Raw genomic sequence first — 16,875 nt, 5'->3', positions numbered from 1 at the left:
AATAAGATTGGCATTGTGTGCTGTGCTTCTGATTCTGAAACTTAAAAATTGCTTCTAGCCAGGAAAAGGAAATAGTGCTTAATGACTCTTTTTGAGTCATTAACAAACAGATAAATTAAAATAAACTGATGATCATTTCTTGTCTTTTTAATTGAAAGTCTCATATTTTGAGGTCTGAATATGGTGACAGAAAGAAGCTGAGGCATTAGCACATACCTCATGTATACAAATCTTCTTTGTTCCAGGCGTAAGTGATCCTTACAGTGTGCATTGCACACAGGGTGCTTCCCTGCCTCCACTCCCCTTGCCACCTAATACCCAAGGACACACGGGTGAAGCAAAGCCCTGGATTAGAATCTGGCCTCCGGAAAGCTACAACCCCTGCTGATTTTAACACTCAGCAGATTTAGATGGTCATGTCAGAGGGAGCTTATTCCAGCCTTTACTGTAATCTGACTTCATTTTCACTCCCAGAGGTACATTTATTTTTTCCCTCCTTTCACACTGCTGGTAGTAGCCCAAAGGAGACATGTTGCACTGCTGACAGCTGTTAGAACGGTGGCTGGGGCTAATGCTATTTAGTTGTGCATTGTTTAGAAAAAGGGATGGGTGAGCAGCAGCAATTATTCTTGCTGTAAGAGTTAACAGTTACATAGCCTGTAGAGAAATACCTTGAGAAATTAGGTCCTGTTATTGCTCTGCCATTGAATACGGCACTGACATTGTTTATCTGTTGTTGTTTTCACAGCTCTGGAATGTTTCTAAACCTTAGGGAGTTTTGAGCTCTTTGAAATAGATGTTACTGTATAGTGTCTGGACATTAATATTTATAGTTTTGAGCTGTTTCCAGCAGAAAGTTATAATTAAAATATAACAAGACCCCAAGGGTGCATTTATGTATTTCAGGATAACTAGTCTGACAGTTCGTTGCTATGGAAGGGGGTGAACTTGTTGCTCCCCATCTATTCTCTCAGTTTTTGCCCTTGCACTGGCTCTGTTTGTTCTCCAACACCACAGAAACTTGATTCCACTTCCTTATAATGTCAGATTTTTTTTGTTGTTGTTAGTTTGTCTGCTTAGCTGGATTAGCATGTGGGTTGGTTTACTGTACAGTCAGATCAAGGGTGACAGAGCTGATCCAAGGGTGAGACTGGGAGAGTGTGACCAAGAACAGCAGGGAGAAGTAGGGGGAGCAAGATCTACTCCTTGTGTGCCAGCAGTCAATTAGATCAGCTCAGTCTTACTGTATAATTATGTCCCAAGAGGTATGTCTCATTTCTTAAAATGGAATGAGATAATATAGGCTCAGTTTGAGACAACTGTGTATTTTGTGATGTGCCTTCAGAAGATGGATATCGTGTGCTGTGTAGCATATAGAAGGAGTCATAAACTTTATCATAAGATTATGGTCCCTTGTTGACTCTGATAGGCACCCTCTTGAGAAGCCTGTTCATGTCTCAGTTCTGTGCCTTATTCTCTTGTGGGAGTGTAGCTGTGAGGATTTGTTCTCTAGGTGATACTGGGTAATTGTTCAAATAATCACGTGGTGGATTACCACATAAAAATCTGTTGTGCATTGACTACGCAGGATGTAGCATTTGTCTTAAATCTTGATGTTTCTTTTCTCATTATTTTTATGAGGAAAGAAGGAACACAGCATACAAGGCAAGAGTTGGGGAGGATTGTTGAAGAGTTACGCATGAATCAGGAGAAGAATGTATGTTGTAAAACCACCTTCTTGTATGCAATAAATTAGCTATAAGCTTACCAGGTATTTTTCTTTTAAAAACATGTCTTTCATCAGCTGCATGTGTTCCAGGGTTACTTTCAAATTTGAAAGAAATCTCCTGAGTTGCAGAAAGACAAAGCAGTATGGGATTACTGCTGAAGGAGGTGAGGCAGCTTTTAAAAATACTGTGCATGGCCTCAAGATTGCTGTGTGTAATCTATATAAATCAGCTTTCAGTCATGTTTATCATAGTTCCAACATCAATCGAGATTGAATACTGCTTATATGAGGCACATCTATAAAATATGAAAGAAGAGATATTCCTTGCTGTAATGAGGGACAAAAGCCAGGGAGGAATCTTGATATATAAAGCAGCTTCTGTGAGTATAGAAAAATTTGTAATTTATTTACCTAGTGGTTCCAGCAGCAGAAACTAGCTAGAAAAAGCAGGAAGTTGTATCAGTGCTGAGACCCAACAGCCACTGAGTATAACTTCATGTTCAAAGAGAAATGCAGGAGAGTAATATGGTAAGAACTGTTTGTTTTTTGTCAGACATAGTATCTTCGCAAGCAATTTTGGATTGTATGTTTTATATTCTCATTAAAATTAAAAAAAAAAAAGAAGAAGAAAAAATCCTTTACTTCTTCAGACAGAAAAGCTTTTTTTTATGGTGTTGGAATCCACTTTTCTTATTCTGGTTTCTTTTGTGTAGCATTTTTGTTGTACTTCATTCTCATCAGGTGTCCCAAAGTACAGTATTTATTTAACTGCTAACCTTAATGCTTATTACAGTTTTTTCTTTTAACGTTGTGCAATATTTTTTTTAACAATTTCAGTTCAAACAGTTCCTCAGCAATACCAGAGCTGATTGCTGAGAAAGGATTTTGCTCAAGATTTGGAATTGCATGCATGGAAGGATAACAAAAGTCACCTGCCTTTCTAGAAGGTAGTTCATTCAAGACTTAGAGTGACTGACTTCCTTTTTCCGAAGAAGCATGTTGCTCTTACTGTCTACAAGCCTACTGTCTATAAGCTTGCAGTCTGTGATTGCAGCAGCTTACAGCAGTTATGTGTTGAGTTTCAGGACGGCTAGCAAATCTTCACCAAGGTTCCCCCCTGGCCAACCCAGTGGCCTTCCATGAGAGGGTGATTCCATCAATGAAAAAGGGAAGGGTTACAGATATAATTTATCTGGACTTCTGTAAAGCATTTGACATGGGCCCCCACAACATCCTTCTTTCTCAGCTGGACAGAGATGGATTTCATGAACCATTATGCAGTCATTAGATGGATAAGAAATTGCTTGGATGGTCACATGAGAAGGTAGGGGTAAATGGCTCAGAGTCTTGATGGCAATAAGTGACAAGTGGTGTTCCTCAGGGGTTCATATTGAGACTGGTGTTATTTAATATCTTCATTAATGACATAGATGAAGGTATTGAGTGCATGCTTGGAAATTTGTAGATGACACCAAGCTGAGTGGTGCTGTTGACACTCCTGAAGGATGAGATACTATCCAGAGGGACCTGGACAAGCTCCAGAAGTAAGCCCATGGAAATCTCATGATGTTTAACAAGACCAAGGTGTTGGTGGATGAAAAGTTGGACATGACCTGGCCATGGGCACTCCCAGCCCAGAAAGCCAAACATGTCCTGGGCTGCCTCCAAAGCAGTGTGGCCAGCAGGGTGAGGAAGGGGATTCTTCCCTCTGCTCCACTCTGGTGAGACCCCGTCTGCAGTGCTGCATCCAGCTCTGGGTCCCCAGCACAGGAAGGACGCTGACCTGTTGGAACAAGTCCAGCAGAGGGACACCACAATGATCACAGAGCTAGAGCACCTCTTCTGTGGGGAAAGATTGAGCGGGTTGGGTTATTCAGCCTGGAAAGGAGGTTTTGAGGTGATGGAATTGTTGCCTTCCAGTACCTGAAAGGAGCCTACAAAAAACATGGAGAAAGGCGAATTATAAGGGTGCATAGTGACAGGACAAGGGGGAATGGTTTCAAACAGAGAGGAGGTTTAGATTAGATCCTGGAAGAAATTCTTTATTATGATGGTGGTGAGGCACTGGAATAGGTTGCCCGGATAAGCTGTAGATGCCCCATGCCTGAAAGTGTTCAGGGCCAGGTTGGATGGGACTTTGAGCAACCTATGTAGTGAAAGGTGTCCTTGCCCAAGCACTGATGGTCTTTAAGTCCCTTTGAACCTAAACTATTCTGTGATTTTGCCTTATTTTTGCAAAGTGTAGAATGACTCTGTCTGCTTTATAGGGATTGTTATGAGTTGTACTAAGCCTCTGAGAACATCAATATATTGTTTCCCTCTCTCTAGTAACATGGGTTAGTTTAGAATAGCAGTAATTATAAAAGTTCCGCATGCCACTTTTACCATTAGCTTCCAGTCTCATAAAAACTTAAGCAAATTCATATGTAATAAAAAGGCTTTACTTTCTTTACAGCTCCAAAATGGCTTAGGTGTCCTCATATGAACTCCAGAAGTGTTCTCTTATCATAGCTAGAGGCTATACCTATACATCTTGTATGCTAAGTGCTTGTTGTGGTTTTTAAGACCAAACCTGCTTCTATTCTGGTGGAAAGTATGTAATCTGACAAAGCATCTTGAAACTTCAGGACTGGGGAAGAGGGAGAGGATGGAAGGGGAAATAATTCTGAATGTTTGCTAAGTGCTACAATTTATCTATGTAATGATGATTTTCTGCCTGATGGTTAGAATGTGGTGATGAAATATTTGTATTCTGGTAAGGGTTTTAACTTTGTGCTGAAAATGCATTTAATGACTCTTTGGAACTGGGAGTAAATAGTAAGAATTTGTGTGTTTATGCTGATGAGAATCATTATCTTTATTGCTGGAAGGAGCATCTTGTGGTGTGAAATGCTAGAGAAGGAAGGGTAGAGGGAAGTAAAAGCTTGGAAAAATGTGGAGTCTTAGTAAAAGTATATTTCTTTAACTTCTCCTTTAGAATAGTTATAAATTACATAGATCAGGATACTAGCTAGAGAATGTCATCTCAGAGTTCTGTATCTTAGAGCATCAGATTTTGTAGAGTTGTCCTCTTCATGGTGCTCTGAGGAAGCCTTTCTACCACGCTCACTGCTGCCTATTTTCTCTCTTGATACAAGATTGCAGCAATTCAGGTGTTGCATTAGGCATTCATAGCAGCTCTGTATTCAACAAAACCTCCTCTTCAGCTTGATATCTTCTTCTGTGTCTCTTCCCTGTTGTACAATAATCAGTTATATTCCAGTATTTGGTGTGCCTGCAACTGTTGGCAAAGTAGGAACCTGACATAGTTTCAGTGGGATTTTTACTGTATCTAGACAATGACCATCATTTGTAAGCTACTCCAAGTTCTGCTGTGGGTCGGGTGCAATTAGTATAATGCTATCTCTGATGATGGCATCTCTGATAATCCCCTGGAGAGAATTCAAGTTTAGCACCTTGTGATATGCATAAAATAATCTTTTACTGTTCGTGATGCATTTATAACTCTCACGTTTCCTTTGCCTTCTGTGGCATAGGATTGCATGCTCCTTGTAGTTTGGTACTGCTTCATTTATAGCAGGGTATAAAACCAACTCCTCCAGAGCAAAGACAAGCTTTTGCCCAACCCTACTCACTCAGGTTCAGGAAACTGTGTCATCACATTGGAATGTTGTAGGAGATTAATAATTAAGCTGTTGGTGGGGTTAATTTATGTCCCCTTGCTTTGCTAGAGGAAGCTGATTTCATGTAAAAATAATATTTTAATAATGTATTCTGTTACTGCCTTAATTCTGAGAGCTAAACTAGTTATCACACTGTGAATTTTGTTAGTATCTCTTCCACAAGATCACCTTGCCCTTTCAGCTATCCAGGCATGTATCTTAGACTTCTAGTTAGGAGAATTGGAAATGGCAAGGGAATTGAATCCCTTATCCTAAAGCAAGGTTTTCACAATCACCTCTGTTAACAAATCTGATTTAAATTGTTGTTGTTAGCCTTTTATTAATGGAAGCATAGGTAATGCTTCCTTACATCTGCCTTAAGAGAGACTAGCAGCAGCTTTGGAAAGAGATTTACAGGGCTTAGCTATGGGAAATAGATGAGGGGGAATTTAGTATGGCATGGACTGGGGAAAAATGTATTAAGCTAAAGATGGCAGCCAGGCTCACATAAGAGATAAAAATTGGTGTTACTGGGGAGCTGTCTGCTACATTTGCATTGTCTTCTGTACTTTTCTTTTAATCTTTATAGAATTTGTAATAATAGTTGTTTGTGTATCTTGAAAATTATAGATTGCATTTTGTCTTAATATGAATTTTGTATTGTTTTCTTGTTTTGTCTTTCACCACTAAGAAAATGTCTGAATAAACAATACGTTATATAGTAGCATCAACATGACCTCTTTAGCAATAGATGACTGAGGCACCACTTTGGTCATAGTGTAATGCCAGGTGTTACACTGCTTCTTCTAGATCTTAGAATTCACATTTGTAAAGGGAAAAGGCACATTTTACTTACGTATAAATCTAATTGTGAGTTATTATGAGGGCTTGGGCTGGTGATCTCAGCATTTGTAGCATTTGTAAGTTTACAGGTAGGTCCTTTGGCAAGCTATTTGTCTGTTAGTTTTGGTTTTTTGGTTAGTTGGAAATTTCTACTGACAATACCAAGAAGCTCAATTAAAGAAACCTGGAAATAAACACAAACAAACCAACAACAAAAAAAAAAACAACCAAAAAAACAGGTTAGAAAAACCCCTGCCTGTCTAAACATCCCAGTGTCAGTCTAGTGAAATGAATTCTGGTGTCTGTGTGAGTTGATAGAAATCTTGGTCAACTTGAGCCTATGTCTTTATAAATAGAGGTTGCTGTGGTATGCTGTATATTGTTAGGCAAATTGTTTTGTCCTTAGTCAAACAAGTGAGAACTAAGAAAAAAAGCCAGTATATTACTGAATTTAGGACATTTGAAAGCTTAAAAAGCTCTTTAATCACTTTTGAAAATGTAAAAATTTTCAGTACCTGCCCCCCACCCCCTAGGTCTTCTAATACTGAGCAGTGCAATAAATATTTGTGGGGCTGTTGCTCTGCAAGCTGCTTGTGGAGAAACTAGGTAGTGATGACAAATTAGCAGAAGATATTTTCTTTATACAATGTTCCCAGTTTTTATGACAGAGGACGACTCTGTGATTTACCTGAAAAAAATCCATAAAAACAAAATATGAGTGTTTGTTTCTTTGTTGCTTTTTAGATGCACATACAATCTGTTAATAATGTATTTTAGGTTTGGTTTAAATGTATAGGAGAGATTGGTAATCAATAGAATGTATATTTAGAAATTACTGGTTACATATGAAGGTAGTGTGAACTTTCTAGCTAATCATCCTTGCTTTATTTTTCTACAAACAGATATTCCAATGGTAGTTCATAAGCTGTAATAAGCTTGAAGTTAAATGTGTGTCAGAGTTGCTCTTTTTTTCCACTTGTTTCAATTGAAGTTTTTCTGGAGCCTGCTTACAAAACAGAACAATAATTTGACTAGGACATTCCTATTTAACCAATGGAAACACAAAGTCACTAATACATCAATTTAACTTACCGCTGAATGGCAGTAAAGAGGAGTGGCATGCAGCATTGACAATACAATACTTACTATGGAAAGTGCCTTAATTAGCTTTTCAAAAATTTATGTGCTATGGACATAGTTTGAATACTTAATTTATCGCAGAATTAATTGATTCCTGTGTTTTTCCGCTGCAGGAACTCATTATACAATGACAAATGGAGGAAATATCAACAGTTCAACACATTTACTGGATCTTCTGGATGAGCCAATTCCTGGAGTTGGAACATATGATGACTTCCATACCATTGACTGGGTTCGAGAGAAATGCAAAGACAGAGAAAGGCATAGACGGGTACTTGAGATAAATAATAGTACTTCTTTAGTTGGATGTTGGAGTTAAGGTCTGATTTAGTGACATATACAAATATATGCATGTCCTTTAGATATGTACATAGTTTCATCGTAGAACTACCTGAATATTGTTTAAAAAGCACTGCTTAGTTGGATACCTGCAGTCTTGCAGCATTATTATAACTTGGAAAGGAAGCAGTAATTTAATAGAAGGGAACTAGGTCCCTGTCACCCAAATATCATTTTTAAAGTACTGCATTTTTTGCATGCTGGTATATTTAAGGCTATTTTCCAGTGTAGATGTATTTGTAATAGTACAATAGTGGTTTTGGTGGTACTTGTATAGAAAAGTGAAGTGTGATGGATATTGCTTTGTACTGACAAAAGTGTGTCTGTGCCACTGCAGCTAAGTGCACAGAGTAAATTAGGATAAAATAAGAATAGCAACTTTTTCAGCACAATAACTTCAGATATCATTACTAGTAGTTGTCTAGAAGTACTATAAGGTAGATATCCAATTTTTTGTTTTATTTTACCTTTATGTGCTTTTTAGTCTAAAGATAAAGATGTTTATATTTGAAGTAGAAGTTTTAGAATTTGAATCATATGAAATAGCTTATTATTAGCATGCTAACAGTTTAATTAAGGTTCAAAAAATATTTAATCTATAGGAAGGAAATTATGTTACAATTCACATTTTAGGTGTATGCCGTAGAAAATATTCAGTTATCCTAATAATGTATTTCCTGGATTTTAGTTCTTTAAATTAAGCAAATATATGTTTCTTTGTCAGTTGCTTGATGTCTGAATAATTAAGCTGATTTATCATGTAAAGCACTAAATACAGGCAGAACATTTGTGGTTTCAAGAGAGGGTTTATTTGCCTGCAGTTTGCATAATGCAATTTGTATGTCATACTTCCTTTTGTTTCATTATTCATATTACTGAAATACATGCAATGATACATATCGATTTGTCTTTGCAGATTAACAGCAAGAAGAAAGAATCAGCATGGGAGATGACAAAAAGTTTGTACGATGCATGGTCAGGATGGCTGGTAGTCACATTAACTGGTTTGGCATCAGGTAAATGAAAACACAAAGGATTCTTTTCTTGTATTTGTCAGCAGGTATAGTTGTTGTGTTTTTTCTTTGTTCTCCATCAACCCAGCTAAGAGCTGGCTCAGTCTACTACAAAAATTCCATAAGGGAAGAAAAATTCTACTATCTTGATTTACAGGCTTCACTATTTTGAGGTGAGGGTTTACTGATCAAGTGGGAACCAAAATCCTTACTGAATTTAGAGGGAGTTTCTCAAGTGTTTTGGAGCTTCCACCTCCTAGACTGTCAATGTTCTTTAATCCTGTGATTGACATTTATATTTTCCCTTTCTGTAAAATTTTGTAGGATTTCTTTTGAAAGTGTTGACTGTAAAAGTAGCTCTGCTATATGTGTGGTTTTGGTTCGCACACTTCCTTGTAAAGCATGTGTTTATGGATTGGTGAATTCTAGGTATATGTTTATGTTGTACCTTTACTGAGGTTCTTCCACAGAAAATACTGACTTTAACAGGTAAAGTTTGCTGGCCTGTACTTCAATTCTCTCTTTCCTTCTTAACATATTTCAGAATGGATTTTACAACTAAAGCCATCCAATAGTTTGTGGCCCAGTGGTCAGGCAGTGCTGCTGGTTTTTCTGTTAATATAGTTTGAAGTGACTAAAACCTGCAGTAAGGAAAGGTCACAAACTTTGTCCCCAGTTTTTCAAAATAAGTATTTCAAATAGACATTTTAGATTAAATGTTAGGAAAGTTAGTTGTGGAGTAAGGCTATGCTTATTAAAAAGCATGGTAACAGTATAATTACTGCTTAGGTATATACATAATCATTTTCACAAATCACATATAAATTAATATATATGCAAAGTTTGTAGCATGTTTATATACTTCTGGATGCACAAACCAGGAGTGTATAATTACTGGAAATTGTTTATGATCATTTCAATGGGAGCATGCAGTGTAGAGTGTTTTCCATCCCCTATGATGCTGTTTTGTACAATTCCTTTATTCTGTTTTTGAGTAACAAAGCGAGCAAATTCTGGTTTTGAACATTGGTGGGTTTTTCAGTCTCAGATGCCTTCTCTTGTATGTCTAGTGGATCTTAAATGGTACAACCTTGAGTTCAGTGACAAGGACATCTTATGTTTATGTATTTTAATAATTTGGTTGAAATTCTGTTCTACTGATGTACTGCTTTTGACTTGCCAACATGTGGGCTAGAATCCTTTCCCACCTTTTAGACAGGTGAATTCCATCTCTTTCCAGCAGGCTTGGTGCCGTATAAACTGCTCCATCACACAAAAGTAACAGTTCTCTCTTTACTCTTAGCTCCTTGGTTTCAGTGGACTGTTGGGAGAACTGTGGTATAAGGAAAAAAAAATGAAAAAAAAATTGGGAAATATACAAAGTACTTAATTCTTCAAACATTAGCAAATATTAGTCTTACCAGAACAAAACCAGGATATAATCCTGGAAATCAGTAGTATATTAAATGTCCATTTAATTAAGTAAATACTTAATACTTCAGTTAATACAAGCACATTCCTTTATTTTAGCTGTGTGTATTATTTCTGTTTACCAGAACATTGATACAAAACTGTTTCTACAACAGGGGCGTTGGCAGGATTAATTGACATAGCTGCTGACTGGATGACTGACCTGAAGGAAGGCATTTGCCTTAGTGCTTTGTGGTTTAACCATGAACAGTGTTGTTGGGGTTCAAATGAGACCACATTTGAAGAGAGAGATAAATGTCCGCAGTGGAAAACATGGGCAGAACTAATAATTGGGCAAGCAGAAGTGAGTATTCTTTGATGGTCGCCTTCAACAGCTTGGCTGAATAGGGGAAAAAAAAAATAGTCTTAAGGTTAGGATGCAACCCATACATGAATTTGGGTTGTACTGTCTGTGCCATGTTTCAGCATTTGAATTGATTACTACATTATAGTGTAATAAATGTGTATTCCATGAACTGCAAGGTGGCTTGGAATATTGCAAATGTAAGGAAGTTATGAGAATATAGAACTGTTAATAACATGAGAATTTCTATTCTTGATCATAACTGTATGTAAATTAAATCCATATATGATGTTCTCTGATAACTAATATATTTGTTTTATTTTTTCTACCAAGTTTTTTTAAATAAAGATTTTCTCAATATTCACTAGATTTTAGCAGCTATTAACTATTTAAAATACACTTGTTGTATGTTTATTTTTTCTTCATAAGATGAAGAAATACTTTCCACCTTTTCTAACACAGTCTGTGCTAATGTACAGGTGTCATGGTCTTATGCATTTCAAACAAAACTCTCTCAGCAATGATTATTGTGTCTCAAAATGTGTTTATAAGTGTACTTGCAGCAGGAGTACTTCTAGATTATTTTAAGTAGTGATTTTGCTCTTATGTCAAATCTATTCTCTGACTTTTTGTTTTTGCTTTTAGGGTCCAGGTTCATACATAATGAATTACATCATGTACATTTTCTGGGCTTTGAGTTTTGCCTTCTTAGCAGTTTCTCTGGTGAAGGTATTTGCTCCCTACGCCTGTGGCTCAGGGATACCTGAGGTGAGGTCTAACTAATATATATATATATATATATATATATAATAGGTGTTTCATATTAATGTGTAGATTACTGCTGCCTTAGTGGGTCAGGGGAAAGTCAAGAGGAAGCATCCTGTGCCTTTGAAGAAATATATTAATACAAGCATTCAAACTGAAAACATGTAATTTTGCTAATTGTTTCTGAGAAAATGCCCTAAATTTAAAAGAATCTCCTGGGTTAGTAGATTTTGCTTCTGTCAGGACCACTTTTTAAGGAAGCATTTGGATTTAGTATACTTCTGAAGAATGATTGCCAAACCTCCCCTAATCCACACCCTCTCTATGGTGATAAGAGAGCAGTGATTCATTGACACAATATAGGTCATTTGACAGAGCAATCAATCTTGTTGCAGTGGCTTTAGTGGCTTTGACTACCACAAACCAATAGACAGTTGCAATATGAAATGTGTGGTACCCTCAAAAAAATCGCTGTTTACAATTGCTGTCTGCTACTATCCACATAATGGGAGAGAAAAATCCAAAGTCAAATCAATTCTGGTCAGTCTACTTCTTCAGTTTTTCTGTAAATATTTTTTTTTTAATCCACCTCTGTTTAAGCCTGGAGTAGTTCAGTGCCATTATTCCAGAAGAAATTTCATCTTGAATTGGTTTTTAAATCTAGCTGTCTTTACTTCCTAGTCACAGCTGCCCAGTATTTTGTGTGTATCCTATTTATGGACATGCTGTCCTGTGATAGCTGTATATTATTTACTCTGCATGGGCTTATTTTCCAGGCTTATAATATAGCATTGTTAAGCACAGTAATGCCTTTGCCATGTGGCACATTTTCCTGGTGGAGATAGGCTGATCTTTACCATCTTTATGTGAAGAAATCTACTGTCGATTTTTATGTAGTGATGGTAAAAACATGAAGAGAAAACAGGGGATATTGGTGCAAGTTGGGATATTGGTACAATAGATGATCTTGAGTATGGTTTTAGCAGATTTATTTTTCATTTGGAAATTTTCTGCCTTTTGCTCAATAATTTACATCATAAACTAATGAATCCAGTCTTAGAAGCTGCTGCAGATTAATTTTCTATTAAATGTAATTGATACTGTAGTTGTGCGTTATTACCCAGTGTTTTAGAGTACGTTTCAAATGAAAAGCTTCTGGCAAGCAGATAGATTGACTTGTGGCCATATGAATGATACATGTTTTAAAGTGTGACAAAGTTAGTAATTTGAAAAGGCTGGCTTTGAAGTTATGCAGCTAAAATTAAAGGATGAATTATTTTTTGAAAATTGAAGAATGCAGTAACAGATACAGTTTTTTATTTCTTCCAGATAAAAACTATTTTGAGCGGATTCATCATCAGAGGTTACTTGGGGAAGTGGACTTTGATGATAAAAACAATTACTTTAGTCTTGGCTGTTGCATCAGGTTTGAGTTTAGGAAAAGAAGGTCCTTTGGTACATGTTGCCTGCTGCTGTGGGAATATATTTTCCTACCTCTTTCCAAAATACAGTACAAATGAAGCTAAAAAAAGAGAGGTAAGTTCTTGAAAAAGCATTTCTAGAATGTATTGCATATTGGTGCATTTACATTGATTTATTTAAAAGATGATCTTTGTTCTCTTAGAAAATATGTAGTGATTATCAATTGTTATTTATTATGCTAAAAACAATGTATTATCCCCAGCATTCTCACAGTAGGTAATTTCTATGGCAGAGTCAGTTTGTATTTCTTCCACTTCAGAGACCATTTGGTTTTATTTAAGCTCTTTCTGTCCTTGTCTCTACATTTTGGTAATTGATGAGTATCTTTAATTTTGAGGACAGCAGAGTAGTCTGAACCCATGAACAAAGTGTTCCTGGTGACAACAGTGTTTTCTGCCCTGTTTCAGTTCACTGTTGTTAATAAGAGTGTGGTGGGTTTGACCTGGGGCCAGCCAAGCAGTTCTCTCACCCCTCTGCCCTGTGCAGGACAGCAGGAGAGAGTAAGATGAAAAGCTCAGAGGTCAAGATGAGGACTGGGAGATTCCTCACCAGTTACCATTACAGGCCAAACAGGCCCGACGTGAGGAAAGTTATTTGACTGCCAGTAGTAGAGTAATAAGAAATGAAATCAAAACTAAATGTATCTTGCCTCCGCTGTCCCTTCTTGAAAGGCCCAGCTTTACTCCTAACTCTTCTATCCCAAAGTGGCACACGGAGATACTGTGTCTCTGCTGCTCCTTCCTCTTGATTCTCTTTCTCTGCTCCGATGAGGGCCCCAGCCATGGGAGACAGACCTTCACAAATAGCTTCAGCGTTCCACAGGGTACAGCCATTCAGGACTGCCCCAGCCTGGATCAGCAGAGGCTGCTATGCTTGTGAGAAACCTGCTCCTGCCTGGGCTCCTTTTCACAGGCCATGGCCCTTGCTAGGAGCTTGCCAGGAGCTTGCAAGGGCTGCAGGGTGAAGATCTGCTCTGCCATACATCTGTTCTCCTCTGTCATCAGCAAACTTAGCTTATAGCGATAGTGAGATTTTGTTGTTCATGTTTACAACATAGACTGTGACAAACCCCCTCACCTTTATTGTTTTCCAGGTGTTGTCAGCTGCCTCAGCAGCAGGGGTTTCTGTAGCCTTTGGTGCCCCAATTGGTGGAGTCCTTTTCAGTCTGGAGGAGGTATGTCAAGAGATGGCAGTGAAGAAAAAATGTTTTAAAAAATCTCTCTTAGTTTAAATAATTACAGACTCCTTTAAGCTATGGTGTCTCTCCTAAGAAGGAAATTATTTTTGGACCCATATTTCAAAACCAAGAGTCCTGTTACCAGCAAACTCCTAAAGATTTTTTTTTTATTTTTCTTTTTTTGTTTTTTTTTAATGAATGTCAGCTTTATTTTATTGTCAATTATTTTATTTTGGAAAAGGGTTGAATCTGTTAATAATTACAGTTTGCATGCAGATAGAGACACAGCAGGTTTTCAGTCTAGGAGTTTATTCTGAAAAAAAAAGAAATAAGTCTCTTAATTTTTGAAAAAGGCTTTAGAAACTTACTCAACAGTTTTGTAAAGCATGTTTTTAAGCATTACTTAAAGCTTCAGACACCAAACACAATTGTATGATAATTAACACAAATGTGATAATTATTAAAAGGGCAAATATACTATAAAACTTACCTCCTAAGCAAGCAAATTCTCTTTTTCAAAAAATGTTTTATGCTAAATTAGTTTTCATTTTAATTTCCAAAATACATTAGAATGTTATTTCTATCATTGGCATTTTTAAAGACAACTAAAACCCTAAAAATCTCTGAATTGAAAAGTAGGGAAGGTATTCTTTCATGTATAATTTTATTAAATTCTTAGGGTATTTTGAGGAATTCCTCTGTTGCCAGAAAATGCAGAAGAAAACTGTCTTAAAATTCAAATCAGGCTATGTGGGGCTTAAGAATGAAATCGCATGTTCTGTTTTGAGGCCTTTTAAATTTTTTTTTGTTAGTTTTAATTTAATCATACTTCTTAAAAATAACAGATCTGTGATAAACCTTTCAATATAGGTTGAAAGGAGATGAAAATATTAGCAGGAAATTAAGAGTACAGCTAGTACCCTGGTTCTCATGAAGACTAGTTAGAGACACAAAGCAGAGCAGCTTCTAAGCATAAATTGCAGTACATCATTTCCTAACAGTCTTAAAACAGCAGTAGTTTCAACATTGCTGTAGTATTGACTTAAAATCTGAATTGAGCTTTTTAAAAATGCAGAATCTGCTGGAGTGCCAGTGCTCCAAGTGATAGGAATAATTTTTTTTAGCTTATACCAACCATGTGAGCAGCAGTATTCTAACACATGCATGAACCTCTTTTTCCCAGTCTTTAATTGAATTACTAATGATTCTCATGTATTGTCTTTTGCAGGTCAGTTACTATTTCCCACTGAAAACTTTATGGAGATCATTTTTTGCTGCTTTAGTAGCTGCATTTGTTTTAAGGTCCATAAATCCTTTTGGTAATAGCCGCCTAGTTCTTTTTTATGTGGAATATCACACTCCTTGGTATCTTTTTGAACTACTTCCTTTTATTCTTCTGGGAGTATTTGGTGGGCTCTGGGGAGCATTTTTCATCCGAGCAAATATTGCATGGTGTCGCCGACGCAAATCTACAAAATTTGGGAAGTATCCTGTCCTGGAGGTTATTATTGTTGCAGCAATAACAGCTGTGATTGCATTTCCTAATCCATATACAAGGCTAAACACCAGTGAGCTTATTAAGGAGCTCTTCACAGACTGTGGGCCATTAGAATCCTCCTCACTCTGTGACTACAGAAATGATATGAATGCAAGCAAAATTGTAGATGATATTCCGGACCGCCCAGCAGGCACTGGAGTCTATTCAGCTATATGGCAGTTGTGTTTAGCACTCATATTTAAAATAATCATGACAGTCTTCACTTTTGGTATCAAGGTAAGTGTGAATGCAGTAGCTCTCTTATCTGCTGTGATCATTTAATTATTGCCTTTCTCATTTCCCATTTCTTGAACCTAGAAGCTTTGTTTACTTTTTTTCATGTTATTTCTTTTAAAAAAAGGTCTTTTTACTTTTGGTTAATAAGCAAGTCCTGTAGCAAACAGTAATAACTTTAATTAAATTCAGAATAGCCCTTTGTTCAGCTGAATAGAAATGTGCTAAATGCAGTATGGAGCAGTAACTGTAGATGGATGCCTGTTTGTGTGTGCCTGATTCAGCAATAAGGGATTATTCTAAAATTTCCAGGAGCGAAGTTCAAGCATAACTGCTCAGATTCCCCTGTCTGTTACTTTGAAGAAGAGCAGACTGTACCCCTTACACTACTCATTGGTGATATTTCTTTTGTCCACTCTCCTCATTGTTCACATAAATCTAATTACTACAGATGTTAAAAGGAGGCAATGATAATTTCTTCTGCTGTATTTTCCGGTATTTCATGTTGTGATGAGAAAATGGGCTTTGTTCATGTGACTGTAATGGAAATTTCTTCTCCATTACAAGCAGCATAATTTTTGGTTTACCAGTTGTTTCATAGATCTGTTTTGGAAGTGGCTTCGGCTCCTCCACAGTCTGTAGCTGTTTTCCAAATGATGATGTATAAGTGTCACACCTTCATCACTTTCTGTCTTGTCAGGCTCCCTTCATAGATTTTGCAAGTACATCATAATCAAATGTGTCTTAATGCAAATTTCTGTAGAATGTTCACTAAGCAAGATTTGTGTTTAAATTTGCCTTAACTTTTCAGTGTAAGTTGCTGTTCCATGTAACAGCATGCATAAGAAAACACTTCCTTTCTGTAAGAGTGTCTGATCACTGGAATGTGCTGTGCAGAGAACATCTTTGGAAGTTCTCATACCTTGACTGGTTGCAAGCCTGAGCAACCTGCTGAGGCTGGCCTGCTTGAGCAGGGGTAGACAATCTGGGGCAGTCATCTTCAACCTCGACTATTCTGTAACTGATAGAGCAGTAACATCATGTTGTATTTCTCATGTTTGGATATTTTAGAAGATGTTGCAGGTTGTTATTTGAAGTTATGTTCTGTATGTTGGTTGGTGGGTAAGAGGAATCTTAGTGTGTGTTTAAAACACTAATCTTCCTTAGGTCCGTAATTCAG

At 37.0% G+C, this 16,875-nt stretch overlaps 1 protein-coding gene across 5 annotated transcripts in view; it reads left to right on the top strand.

Annotated features, from left to right (window-relative positions):
* The window catches only part of CLCN3 (chloride voltage-gated channel 3), a 60,551-nt gene that overhangs the window by 29,882 nt on the left and 13,794 nt on the right, over window positions 1-16,875 (top strand). For all 5 annotated transcript variants that reach the window (XM_004176172.6, XM_030271378.4, XM_030271377.4 and 2 more), the window contains 7 exons: window positions 7,488-7,645; window positions 8,630-8,729; window positions 10,313-10,500; window positions 11,146-11,268; window positions 12,595-12,801; window positions 13,841-13,921; window positions 15,153-15,698. In XM_004176172.6, coding sequence (XP_004176220.1) covers window positions 7,488-7,645; window positions 8,630-8,729; window positions 10,313-10,500; window positions 11,146-11,268; window positions 12,595-12,801; window positions 13,841-13,921; window positions 15,153-15,698 — 1,403 coding nt within the window. The remainder of the gene's footprint in view (window positions 1-7,487; window positions 7,646-8,629; window positions 8,730-10,312; window positions 10,501-11,145; window positions 11,269-12,594; window positions 12,802-13,840; window positions 13,922-15,152; window positions 15,699-16,875) is intronic.

This window comes from Taeniopygia guttata, chromosome 4 (genome assembly GCF_048771995.1).
Source record: "Taeniopygia guttata chromosome 4, bTaeGut7.mat, whole genome shotgun sequence".
In the NCBI taxonomy this organism is placed as follows: domain Eukaryota; kingdom Metazoa; phylum Chordata; class Aves; order Passeriformes; family Estrildidae; genus Taeniopygia; species Taeniopygia guttata.
This window is presented reverse-complemented; position numbering and strand designations above follow the sequence as displayed.